This window comes from Podarcis bocagei, assembly GCF_964188305.1.
Source record: "Podarcis bocagei genome assembly, chromosome: 13".
Classification (NCBI taxonomy): domain Eukaryota; kingdom Metazoa; phylum Chordata; class Lepidosauria; order Squamata; family Lacertidae; genus Podarcis; species Podarcis bocagei.
In genome coordinates this window covers 56,770,070-56,783,103 of record NC_138138.1, presented here as the reverse complement: position 1 = coordinate 56,783,103, position 13,034 = coordinate 56,770,070, and the positions used below count along the sequence as shown (strand labels likewise).

Sequence of the window (13,034 nt, the reverse complement as noted above, 5' to 3'; positions counted from 1 at the left end):
AAGTAGAGCCGAGGACCTCAAGGTCCATGAAGAACCATAGTTTAGAGGTCCCGGGCCCTAAGGAAGTCAGACTATCCTCCACCAGGGCCAGGGCCTTCTCAGTGGTGGCTCCGACCTGGTGGAATGCTCTGTCCCAGGAGACCAGGGCCCTGCAGGATTTAACCTCCTTCTGCCAGGCCTGTAAGACAGAGCTATTCCGCCTGGCTTTCAATTTGAATTCAGCCTGATCTTTTATTCCCCTTCCTTCCCTCCCTCTCCCCTTTTATGAAGATTCCCCCTCTGAGACCCCACAGCTAATTCTCCCCTGGGCTCCTCGCTGGCCCAAGTAGGACCAATTCAGCCAGCTAGCCCTGGGGATTATCTAATTGATTTTTGAATTTTACTGTTATTCATGTTTTTATACTGTATTTTATGCTGCTTTTATAATTAAGTGTTTTAAAGTGTTTTAAATTTTGTTAGCCGCCCTGAGCAGGATATAAATAAAATATTATTATTATTATTATTATTATTATTATTATTATTATTACTATTATTATTATTATTATCTCCTCCATGAATCAGTCTGATGTGTCCGAGTTGTTGGTCCTCACTGCCTCCTGCAGCAGGGAGTCCATAGTTTGAATCTGTTCAGTGTGAAGGACTTTTCCCCCTTTTTATATTCAGCTTCACTGAACCCTCACAGGTTCTAGTGTTATTGGGGGGGGGGGCAACTTTCCTTTGTCCTCTTCCCCTTTCTAGTTGGGCCTCCTTCCAGACTTTATGGTCTCTGGGCGGGGGGGGGGGAGGAGGCAGGGTTAACGTGGCCTCTGTCCCCCTCGGACCGCTTCCGTGTGTCTTCTGACCTCTCCCTCCCTGTTGCAGAGACGGCGACACGGACTCTGTGAGCACCATGGTGGTTCATGATGTGGAGGATCTGACAGGCGGCAGTGGCGGTTCAGAGAGCTCCTATGGCGAGGGCACCATGCTGGTGCAGCGGGTGAGAATCACGCTTTGCAGCCTCCGTCCTGTTTGTGTGTGTGGAGGGATGACCCCTCCCCTGACCTCTCCCCCTTGCGGCTGGGAGGTGCAGGAACTGCTTCCTGGGGGTACAAAAGTCCTAAAATCATCTAGCCCTGTTAGAATTCCTGCTCCGTGATTGCAGTCACGGGATTGTTGTCCTTCACATATGTTTTGACTCCACCAAGTGGGAAGTGACGAAAAAAAGATGTTTGTGTTCCTGTGTTCCGTGAAGTGGGACTATTGTCCTTTGTCCTTTTTCTCTTTGCTGTCTGATGCTAGAGAGGGAGCCATGTTGCAGTGCTCCGTGTGGGTTTATATGTAAATAAAGTAGATTAGCCAAAATGCTGAGTTGCTGAGGTCTGTTATGCAAACTGGGCAAACTCTGCGGATCCCTGAGTGTGCCGATGTCTGTTGGCATCGGTCGCTGTGATGTTTGGGCAGAAGAAAGCTTTTGAAGCTCCCGAACGATCGACCAGGAGGGAGAGAACATGCCAGTCGGGCAGGTGTCTCTGCCAGTGTCCTACTCGTGTGTAGGCTGAACTCCTGACAAGCCCGCCCCTTGCAATGCTGGAATCTCAGTTGAAGCATCCATGACAGACAGCCATCCAACCTCTGCTTAAAAACTGCCAATGAAGAGAGTCCACCGCCTTCTGAGCTCATGGAATTGTAGAGCTGGAAGGGGACCAGTGCTTTTTTCCTGGGGGGACGCAGGGGGACGCATACCCCTAAACATTTTGGGAATCTTAAGTTTGGCCTCGTTGAGGGGCAGTATGAGTAGGAAAAGGAGAGTACACCTAAACATTTTTTTTTAGGAAGAAAGCACTGGAAGGGACTCCAAGGGCCATCTTTTTTTTTTAATGCTATTTATTAAAGTTTCACAAAAAAACAATAAATTCAAAATTTAAACATAAAATACAAAAGCCAATAGAAATAACAAAATTAGAAAAATCACAAAACAAAACACATACAAAATACACAATAAAAAGAGTTAACATAATAACAGAAAAAAGAGCAAAAGAGTAAAAAAGATTAGTATTTCCTTATCTTATCTTTCAATCACTAGTTTCTTGACCTCCTCACACCTCCCTTTTTGTATTCCAGTTGAAATATTTAGTTCAGCAAATCCTTACCCTCTATCACTAACCCTTACTCAACATCTTAACCTGTATTAAAAATACATTTTCCATCATTATCAATCCATATTTACATATTCTTATTAATCTTTTTACCAACACCACTTGTTTTCAATCCAACATCCCTTTAACATTCATTAATTTTACAGTATTTCTGTAGATAGTCTTTAAATTTTTTCCAATCTTCTTCCACCGCCTCTTCTCCCTTGTCTCGGATTCTGCCAGTCATTTCTGCCAATTCCATGTACTCCAAGGGCCATCTAGTCCAGCCCTCGGAGCCAGAGGAAGGAATGCCACCTCCTGAGGCTTTTATATTTATTCATTTGTGACATGCCCTAAGGCCCCAGGGCAAGGGTGATGCGTTAAAGCACAATATATATATATATTTAATGCTTTTTATTGAGTTTTCTTTAACACAAACAAAACAAAATAAATACACTGAAGTTCTACACTCCTATGTACACTTATTTCCTCAATGCTCTGTCAAGCATAGACTTCCTCCCTTCAACAGGTTTTCATATTAACCTTTCATTTTCCGCAGATTCTTAATAACATCCTATTCACATCATAAGATTTATTTTAATCCTACTACAGTCTTTAAACTTCTATATTGCATATATACTCCACAAATTTACTCCACTCACGTCTGAACTTAGTTTCCTCTTGGTTACGGATCCTGTGGTCAGTTTTGCTAATTCAGTGTATTTGACCATTTTTGTCTGCCACTCCACTAATGTTGGTATTTCCTGAGTTTTCCATTTTTGGGCTACTAAGATTCTGGCGGCAGTCGTAGCATGCATGAATAATCTCTGGCACAATATTTAAAACAGCTTGAGGCCGTAAGAATGAGATGGGTCCCGAACCGTCACGCCTCAAGTGTCAAAAGCCAGGGCAAAGGGGTGGTGTCCGCAGCTGGTCACCACCACCGTGGGGGCTTAGAAGCTTGCTGGGTGATGAAAAAGGTATTTAAATATACCTTCTTGAAGAAACCAGAGGCCTTTCTCCTGGGCATAGTCGGCCAATTGGTGCCAAAGAAAGACAGAACATTCTTTATGTATGCTACAACAGCAGCAAGAATACTTATCGCAAAGTATTGGAAGACACAAGATCTACCCACCCTGGAAGAGTGGCAGATGATGGACTATATGGAACTGGCGGAAATGACTGCCAGAATCCGAGACCAGGGAGAAGAGTCGGTGGAAGAAGATTGGAAGAAATTTAAAGACTATTTGCAGAAATACTGTAAAATTAATGAATGTTAAAATGATGTTGGAATGGAAATAAGTGGTTTTGGTAATAAGGTTAATAAGAATATGCAAATTATAGATCGTTATATGGATGGAAATATATAGTTATAATAGGTTAAGATACAGAGCAAAGATAAACGAAAGAGGGTAAGGATTTGCTGAAAGGATTTTGTAAACGGGAATACAAAAAGGGGAGGTGTGAGGAGGTCAAGGAAATAAGTAAATGAGCCTAAAGATATTGAAAAATGGATTTTTTTCTTTTAAAATTTTTTTCCTCTTTTTTTTCCTTTTTTCAGCCATCTGTTTTTTGTATTTTGTATTTTCCTTTTCCTTTTTTAGGTCCTCCTTTTGGTGTTTTTCTTGTTATCTTTTTTCTTTTTTGTGAAATTTGTGTTTATGTGTAATCTTTGGTATAGTTTTCTTGGTTCTTTGAACCTATGTTTGTAAAATTTTAATAAATATTTTATATTAAAAAAAGAAGCTTGCTGGGTGATGGTGAGGATGATTTAAGGGGGGGGGGGTTGCAGGAGGCTCGGCACTCCAAACAAGACACCAAACTCTGAACCTATCAAGCCTGTGTGTGTGTGTGTGTCGTACTCTGAGCACCGCAGGGGCTGCAAGACCCCACCACCGATGGCGCTGAAGGGCTCCATGTCTCCATCCCCGCTGTCTTGACACCCCTCTTCCCCTCCCTCTCGCAGACCCCCGAGGAGGAGCGGGGCCTCCTGCACAGCGACAGCAACGGCTACACCAACCTGCCAGACGTGGTCCAGCCCAGCCACTCGCCCACCGAGGCCAAGAGCAGCAGCAACGGTTCCTCCTCGCCGGCTAAGGACACAGCCACCGACGTGAGTTTGGGGAAGAATACAGTGGTGCCCTGCAAGATGAACGCCTCGGAAGACGAAAAACTCGCTAGACGAAGGAGTTTTTCGTTTTCTTAGCCGCTTCGCAAGACGCATTTCCCTATGGGCTTGCTTCGCAAAACGAAGCTTGCCCCGCAAGCTCTGGGGATAGCGGGGAAGCGCAGCACATCTTCCCCGCTGTCCCCGGACCTCTTTTGAAGCAAGGGGCGGCGGGGAGAAGATTGCTTCTCCCCGTTGCCAGCCTCGCAATCTCCGGGGACAGAGGGGAAGGCGCGCGCGCGCCTTCCCCTCTGTCCCCTCTTTTGAACCAAGGGGCGGCAACAGGGAGAAGCGATCTTCTCCCCTCCGCCCCTTGCTTCAAAAGAGGGGACAGAGGGGAAGGCGCGCGGCGCTTCCCCTCTGTCCCCGGACGGTCTCCATAGGAACGCATTGATTGATTTTCAATGCATTCCTATGGGAAACCGTGCTTCGCAAGACGAAAAACTCGCAAGAAGAAAAAACTTGCGGAACGAATTAATTTCGTCTTGCGAGGCACCACTGTAATAATAAATTTTATTTATACCCCGCCCTCCCCGGCCAGAGCCGGGCTCAGGGCGGCTAACACCAATAAAATTACAGTGAAAACATAATAGGGGGGGAAACTAATTTAGAATGCAATTTAAAAAGAGGGAGGAAGGCTTGCTCCAGGCCTCCCACTTCCTTTCTCCTTTGGCCTGCAGTGACTCCTCCTCGTAGGGCCGTGGCCACATTCCTCCTCCTTTGCTCCAGCCCTCTGCATCTGAGTGAGGGGGAGCAGCCATCGCCTGCCCGAGGTTTGGTGCCGTGGGGCATTTGGGCTGCTCCGCAGTGCCTTTGGGGGGTGGAGTTGCAGCCCTTTGCTCTTAGCGTTAAATAAGTTGGAGTTCATGTTATTAAATAGCAAGAAAAAAGCACACCAAAAACTCTGGCCAATATAAGTTTCAATAGTGGGGGTGGTCCCTACTCGCAAATCAATAGTCAATTGTAACAAAAACTAAATCCATTCAAAAGTATGTATTCTGTCAAGGATTACAAACTCAAATAGAGATTACAAACTCAAACTCATAAGAATATGTATAACACCATAATTCTCTCTATTTGAGTTTGGAATCCTTGTCAGAATACATACTTTTGAATGGATTAGTTTTTGTTACAATTGACTATTGATTTGCGAGTAGGGACCCCTCCCACTATTGAAACTTATACAGTGGTACCTCGGGTTAAGTACTTAATTCGTTCCAGAGGTCCGTTCTTAACCTGAAAGTGTTCTTAACCTGAAGCACCACTTTAGCTAATAGGGCATCCTGCTGCCGCTGCACGATTTCTGTTCTCATCCTGAAGCAAAGTTCTTAAACCAAGGTAATATTTCTGGGTTAGCGGAGTCTGTAACCTGAAGCGTATATAACCCAAGGTACCACTGTATTGGCCAGAGTTCTTGGTGCGCTTTTTTCTTTGCTCTTAGCGAGCAGGTGAGGGTAGCTTGGGCGGAAGGTCTCCGGGAGCAGAATCTGTCCTCTGTCTCGACATCACCAGCCCTTATGAACCGAAGGAGAGCCTTGCTGGATGAGCATCCTTTTCCCAAACAGATGCCCCCATGGGAAACCAACAAGCACAAAAGCATCTCTCGCCTCCTGCCGTTTCCAGGGATGCAGAAGAATTGCTACCTCCCACTGCGGAGGGCAGGGCAGAACCACCCTAGCTTGTCATCAATAGCTCAGGTGGCGCTTTACTCTAAACCACTGAGCCTCTTGGGTTTGCCGATCAGAAGGTTGGCGGTTCGAATCCCCACGACGGGGTGAGCTCCCGTTGCTCAGTCCCTGCTCCTGCCAACCTAGCAGTTCGAAAGCACACCAAGCGCAAGTAGATAAATAGGTACCGCTCCGGCGGGAAGGTAAACAGCGTTTCCATGCACTCTGGCTTCTGTCACAGTGTCCCATTCCGCCAGAAGCGATTTAGTCCTGCTGGCCACATGATGCTGAAAGCTGTTTGTGGACAATCGCCAGCTCCCACGGCCTGAAAGCAAGATGAGCGCCGCAACCCGAGTCACCTTTGACTAGACTTAACCATCCAGGGGTTCTTTACCTCTTACCTTCACCTCCTCCATGAATCTGTCCCGTCCTCTTTTAAAGCCACTGGGTTTGCTGGCCATTGCTGCATGAGCCCTTCCAAACAGGACTTAAGCAGAAAGAGATGGTGGCGGTTGTGGGTTTTTTTTAAAAAAAAATGTTCAATGCAAGATTTTACAATTCATGGGATTCTCATGGCAATTGTTCCAAATCGGGTTTGTGCAAAATCAGAAACGGCTTGTAGCTAGTTTTTTGAAACGTAGGTAGTAGTTGTAATAAAATGTGAGATTCTACAAACTCTAGCCTTTTATCCTAAGCGGGCAGGGAAGGAAAGTACAGGGAGTTAAAGCAAATTAAATAAACCATGCACGGTCCTTGGGCGTTTGGGCTTCTTGGGGCAGTGCAGGGACCTGGCATTGTAGCCCTCCTTCCTCCAGGCATTGGATATCGTCCCCTAACCTGCTTCTGTCTCTCTCTCACTACGCCCCTCTCCCCCCTCAATTGCAGTACCAGTCAAGGGGGCTGGTCAAGGCTCCCGGAAAGAGCTCCTTCACGATGTTTGTGGACTTGGGCATCTACCACAGCTCGCCTGGAGGGGGCGACACCATCCCCATCACTGGTGAGACCTTGCAGGGAGGGGAGATGGGGAGGGGAGGGGTGTCCCTTGGCCTGCTTTCTCCTGCACGAGAGCCTGTGCTGCACAGACTTGTCGTTACAAAAACAGACAGATTCGTGTCGCGGGCCCAGAAATTTTTATTTCAAACAATGCCCATAGTCAGTGGAGCGGGACACTTCAGACAATGGCAAAAAGATGTTTCTAGATTTACCTGGCAGGGGAAGGAACCAAGCGTTAAGTATAAATTACTATAGATACAAAAGAAAGAGGTGGATTTTCCCTGCCGGATTTGAAATTATATTATGAAGCGTCCTGTCCCTGCAGGCTGCAGGAGTGGATAACTTTAAAAAATACAGATATTTTGGACCTTGAGGGTCATGGCAACAGAGTTGGATGGCATGCATATTTATGGTACGAGAAGACCAAAGTGCATATAGCGTTTTTTAATCATTTGGTAACAAAATCCATTTATGGAAGGTCCCAAATTCAGTCCCCAAAGGTAGCATCTCCAGGTAGGGCAGGAAGCTTATGCAAGTCCTCACATAGAATCGTAGAGCTGGAAGGCACCCCAGGGGTCATCTAGCCCAACCCGCTGCAGAGCAGAAAGCGCAGCTCAAGAATCCATGACGGACAGCCGTCAAGACTCTCTTGAGAAGAGGCTGCCGCCTTCCAGCGAAGGAGACCCTCAGGCAGCTCAGCTCCCCCCTCCCACTCCCCCACCCCCGGAGCAAGCTAGGAAGGCTTGACCTGTGTGGTTTCTCTCTCTTTCCACCCGCAAAGCGTTTGACCCGGGGCGGCTGGAGCAGCTGCAGCTGGAGGCGCGGAAGGGCTCTGTGGTCAACGTGAACCCCACCAACACGCGGCCCCACAGCGACACCCCCGAGATCCGCAAGTACAAGAAGCGCTTCAACTCGGAGATCCTGTGTGCCGCCCTCTGGGGTGAGGAGGCAGGGACCCTTGGGTGGGCCAGGGCACGGCTGCCCCTCCCCACCACCCCCCGGCCTCTCCCTCACCCTCTGCCTTGCTGCCCACGCTCTAGGGGTCAACTTGCTGGTGGGGACCGAGAACGGGCTGATGCTCCTGGACCGGAGTGGGCAAGGCAAGGTCTACACCCTCATCAACCGGCGCCGCTTCCAGCAGATGGATGTCCTGGAAGGGCTCAACCTCCTGACCACCATCTCGGGTGAGGAGTGGGACCGGCCTTGGCCCCCTAGGGCCTCCCCATAAGTCCCCCCACAGCCCTGTACTTCTTGATATGGACACACAGCAAGGTTCAGGGAGAAGAAGCCTGGAGTCCCAGAGGGAGAGGGGGCTTGTAGCGTTCCCAAAACAAGGAAGGATTGGACTCTGATTAATAGAATACACACAAGGCTTGGCCAGCAAGACTCTGGGAGGGGTGCCAATAATAATAATAATTCCTCTCCACCCCCTGGCCCAGGTCGTTTTATTCACAAAAGAACTTTTACACGGTGTCTGTAAGAACCAATCAGATTTCCTCTGAGCATTTCAAAAATGTGGGGACAAAGTCAGATCAGAAGAAATTCTTTTAACTACAAAGACTACTCTGAGCATGCATATGTAGTTCAGAATAAATGAAAGAGGAAGAGAAGAGGAATGCTTTTAGGAAACTCTGGAGGTCATAAAAGGAGTAAACAGGAGAGGACGGAAGGATGACAAGGAAAGAGAATTTACCATCTCCTTGTGAACTCTCTTCCTAGCCGTTAAGATCTATCTAAAGATTATCAAGCTACAATAGCTACATCAAAGCTAACTTTATGACCCAGGATGCCTGATGAAGCAACTGGCCTGTGTTTAGAATGCTTCTACATGCCTGTCAGGCAGAGAAATAGGACAGAGAGGCAGAGGCTTATGGGATTTGATCAGAAATTATTGTCAATGAATCAAACCCAGTCAATGCAATGTGTTCATTGCGGACACAGTGGCTTGCTTCATATTTTATAATTCCTCATAGTAATCCCACCTGACCCCCACGCTCTGGATATTTGCACTCCTACAGGGGCCACAGGATGTCAGAGGCTGGTGGGACGCTGCGGAGGGTGCACCCCAGGGGAAAGGGGGCTGGAGTCTGACTGGGGAGAGGGGGCCAGCGATTTGTGGGGAGCTGCCCCGGCCAGCAGGCAGGAGTTGGAGGCAGGAGAAGCTTCAGAGCTGGAGGGGGGGCACAGCATGGGGTGGAAACAGGCAGGCCCTGAAAGGAAAGGGCCTAGGGGCTCCCCCCCCCCCGTTCCTTCCTTGCTGTCTCCCGGAACCAGGAGGGGATTGAAAAGGGAGGAGCAGAGGACGTTTCCACGCAGGCGCAGTTTCTGGCTGCGTGTGTTGCAGGGAAATGCATTTTATGGTGGCAACTACTCTATAGCTCTATAGTTCTTGAGGGATGCGGGTGGCGCTGTGGGTTAAACCACAGAGTCTAGGTCTTGCTGATCAGAAGGTCGGCGGTTCGAATCCCCGCGACAGGGTGAGCTCCCGTTGCTCAGTCCCTGCTCCTGCCCACCTAGCAGTTCAAAAGCACCTCAAAATGCAAGTAGATAAATAGGTATCGCTCCGACGAAAAGGTAAATGGCGTTTCTGTGTGCTGCTCTGGTTTGCCAGAAGCGGCTTAGTCATGCTGGCCACATGACCCGGAAGCCGTACGCCGGCTGCCTTGGCCAGTAAAGCGAGATGAGTGCCGCAACCCCAGAGTCGGCCACGACTGGACCTAATGGTCAGGGGTCCCTTTACCTTTTTACTCTATAGCTTCCGGACTTGGGAAAGAGCTGTGGAAGCGGCTCGTCAGTGTTAACTTTGGCGATAACGACTTGACTCTTTGCCGTGGGTCTCCCTTCGGCTGCCGAGCGCCTTGACACGGAAGCCCTGCCCTGCCCAAGGAGAGGGCTCTTGAATTGTAGGAATCTCTTGCACACACACGTCCTGCAGGAAACCACACACACCCCGACACCCTGTCCCCCTTTTTTCTCCCCTGACCTGTGAATAAAGGATCCTTGGTTCTCTCTCTCTCCCCGCCCCCCCCCCTTAGGGAAGAGGAACAAGCTTCGCGTCTACTACCTCTCCTGGCTGCGGAACAAAATTTTGCACAACGACCCCGAAGTGGAGAAGAAGCAAGGCTGGACCACCGTGGGGGACATGGAGGGCTGTGTCCACTACCGCGTGGGTAAGTGGGGTGCGGGTCCCGGGCTGAGCGGTCGGGGCCAGGAGACCCCACCACACCCCATCCCAGGGGGCAGACAAGTTGACAATTCAGCCCAGAAACCACCTGCCCCAGGAAGAATTAAATTTGGCCAAACCCACCAATTACGGTAATGTTGATGCCTCAATGAGTAGCCCAGGTGCAGGATCCAATCAGAAGAGCAACACTCTCCCCTCCTGCAATTCCCAGTTACTGGGATCCAGTGGCAGGGAGTTCCTCAGTCCCAACGATCCGTCTCTCACGGCCAAGCTCGCTCTCTCTTTCTTGAAACCAGCAGGGGGAGGCCCTTGAGCCTGGAACTGCCACAGATTATGAAAGGAAGGTGTGGGGTCCAGCCCTAACATTCCCCCCCCCCTTCCTGGTTCTTTCCCTCAGTGAAATACGAGCGGATCAAGTTCCTGGTCATTGCACTCAAGAACTCAGTGGAAGTCTATGCCTGGGCACCCAAGCCCTACCACAAATTCATGGCCTTCAAGGTACTGGGGAGGCTGGAATCGGGGGGGGGGGTCCCTGGGGGAGAAGGGAGCCTTTGGGGCTCTGCAGGACACCCTGAAATCTGCACGGCAGGGCCCCTGATTTTCACCGTGGGGAGCGGGTTTTGATGGCAGCGGGAGCCTCACAAAAGTGTGGCTTGGCTGGAAGGATCAGGGGAGAGGGGGCTGATTTGGTGACTGGGAGGAGAGCGTCTGAGTTGGAAGGGGCACCCAGGGGCCCTCTAGCCCAGCCCCCGGGTGCAGTGAAGGGGTGACTGCTGAAGAACCCCTAACAGGTGTGGCATCCACCCCCTTCCGAGGTCATAGGATTGTGGCGTTGGAAGGGGTCCTGGGTGACTCCTCGTGGCCAGAACCCCCCCCCCCCACGCAACACCCTTCCTGCCTCCCCCTGCTTTGTCTTCCAGTCTTTTGCTGACTTGCCTCACCGGCCGCTGCTGGTGGAGCTGACGGTGGAGGAGGGCCAGCGCCTCAAAGTGATCTACGGATCCTGCGCCGGCTTCCACGCCATTGACGTGGACTCAGGAAACAACTACGACATCTATATACCAGTACATGTAAGCCTGGCCAGCGGGCGGAAGAGGGGAGCAGGCTGTGGGGGTTGGCGGGTGGGCCTCACTTAAGCCTCCCTTCTCCTCCTGCCGCCCCAGATCCAGTCGCAGGTCACCCCCCATGCCATCATCTTCCTGACCAACACCGAAGGGATGGAGATGCTCCTCTGCTACGAGGACGAGGGCGTCTACGTCAACACCTACGGGCGCATCATCAAGGACGTCGTGCTGCAGTGGGGGGAGATGCCCACCTCTGTCGGTAAGCCTGGAGCAGCAGGGGGCGCTCAGGGTGGGGAGGCCTGCAGTCTAGATGCTGAGGGTGCTGCGATGCAACAGGGGGAGTGTTGCAGCGCTGTGCGGTGTGGGGCCCCTTTCCTTGCCGAATGTCCCAAAGTCAGTCTCCAGCAGCAGCCTCACAGAACCATGGGATTGTAGCACTGGAAGGGGACTCCCAGAGTCATCTTGTCCAGCTTGGTGAAGATTTGACATTTTCATCCCCAAAAAGTTTTTGATTTGAGTTTCTACTGAAATGAGGCTGCATTTTAATGTTGTGTTTTAATCTTGTTTTTAACTTGTATTTTAATCAATTGTTTTTATGCCTGGTGTTAGCCGCCCTGAGCCCGGTCTTGGCTGGGGAGGGCGGGGTATAAATAAAATTTATTATTATTATTAAAGAACGGCATCTGAAGCATTCTTGACAGATAGTAATCCAGCCTCTGCTTTAAAAACTTCAAGGTAACGGGAGTCCCCAAACTCCCAAAGGCCTTTGATCCATTGTCAAACAGCTCTTACTGTCACAATTTTTCCCCTCATGCTTAGTTTTTTCCCTGATGTGAAAGACGAATCTGGGCAGTAGATCAATACAGTACAGTCATACCTCGGGTTACAGGCGCTTCAGGCTGCGCATTTTCGGGTTACGGACACGCCAAACCCAGAAGTAGTGGAACGGGTTACTTCCGGGTTTCAGCACTCGCGCATGTGCAGAAGCGCTAAATCGTGCTTTGCGTATGTACTGAATCGCAACCCGCGCAGACGCGACGCTGCGGGTTGCAAACAGATGCGGCCCTGCGGGTTGCCTCCCGCACCCTTTCACGTTTGCAACCCGAGCAGCCACTGTATATAAAAGCAGTAAGGTGACTGGTGTGTTTCTGAGCTGTCTTCAAGGGCAGGCCCATGCAGAGTGTGTTTCAGTACAGTGGTACCTCGGGTTAAGTACTTCATTCGTTCCGGAGGTCCGTTCTTAACCTGAAGCACCACTTTAGCTAATGGGGCCTCCTGCTGCTGCCGCGTGATTTCTGTTCTCATCCTGAAGCAAAGTTCTTAACCCGAGGTCCTATTTCTGGGTTAGCGGAGTCTGTAACCTGAAGCGTCTGTAACCTGAAGTTTATGTAACCTGAGGTACCACTGTATTCTAATCTGGAAGCTGCCAGAGGGTGGTGGCTGTGTCACCTGGGCCCCAAAGGGACTGCAGCTGGCAGAACAGCTGGAGCTGGGCAGAGACCCTCCCGGCCCCCGGGGCATCCCGTGACAGAGTTGCATTTGGGACCCGTTGCAAAGCTGCAGCCGCTTCCTGTCTTCCTTGTGGGCTTGGCACCCACCCACCCCGTGCTCAGCGAGGAAGCCTCACGTGTCCCCCTTTCTCTCCCCCTGCCCCTCAGCTTATATCTGCTCCAATCAGATCATGGGTTGGGGCGAGAAAGCCATTGAGATCCGCTCGGTAGAGACGGGGCACCTGGACGGCGTCTTCATGCACAAGCGGGCGCAGCGCCTGAAGTTCCTGTGCGAGCGCAACGACAAGGTGGGTGCGAGTCACGACTCCTGGATCCAGCCCCGCCTGACTCCACT

The 13,034-nt window shown here is 50.2% G+C and overlaps 1 protein-coding gene across 1 annotated transcript in view; it reads left to right on the top strand.

Moving 5' to 3' along the window:
- The window catches only part of MINK1 (misshapen like kinase 1), a 59,155-nt gene that overhangs the window by 45,020 nt on the left and 1,101 nt on the right, over nucleotides 1-13,034 (top strand). The window contains exons 22-31 of the mRNA XM_081165709.1: nucleotides 854-976; nucleotides 4,081-4,227; nucleotides 6,834-6,945; nucleotides 7,723-7,881; nucleotides 7,982-8,125; nucleotides 9,977-10,111; nucleotides 10,523-10,623; nucleotides 11,046-11,195; nucleotides 11,289-11,448; nucleotides 12,848-12,987. Of these exons, the coding sequence (XP_081021835.1) occupies nucleotides 854-976; nucleotides 4,081-4,227; nucleotides 6,834-6,945; nucleotides 7,723-7,881; nucleotides 7,982-8,125; nucleotides 9,977-10,111; nucleotides 10,523-10,623; nucleotides 11,046-11,195; nucleotides 11,289-11,448; nucleotides 12,848-12,987 (1,371 nt within the window). The remainder of the gene's footprint in view (nucleotides 1-853; nucleotides 977-4,080; nucleotides 4,228-6,833; nucleotides 6,946-7,722; nucleotides 7,882-7,981; nucleotides 8,126-9,976; nucleotides 10,112-10,522; nucleotides 10,624-11,045; nucleotides 11,196-11,288; nucleotides 11,449-12,847; nucleotides 12,988-13,034) is intronic.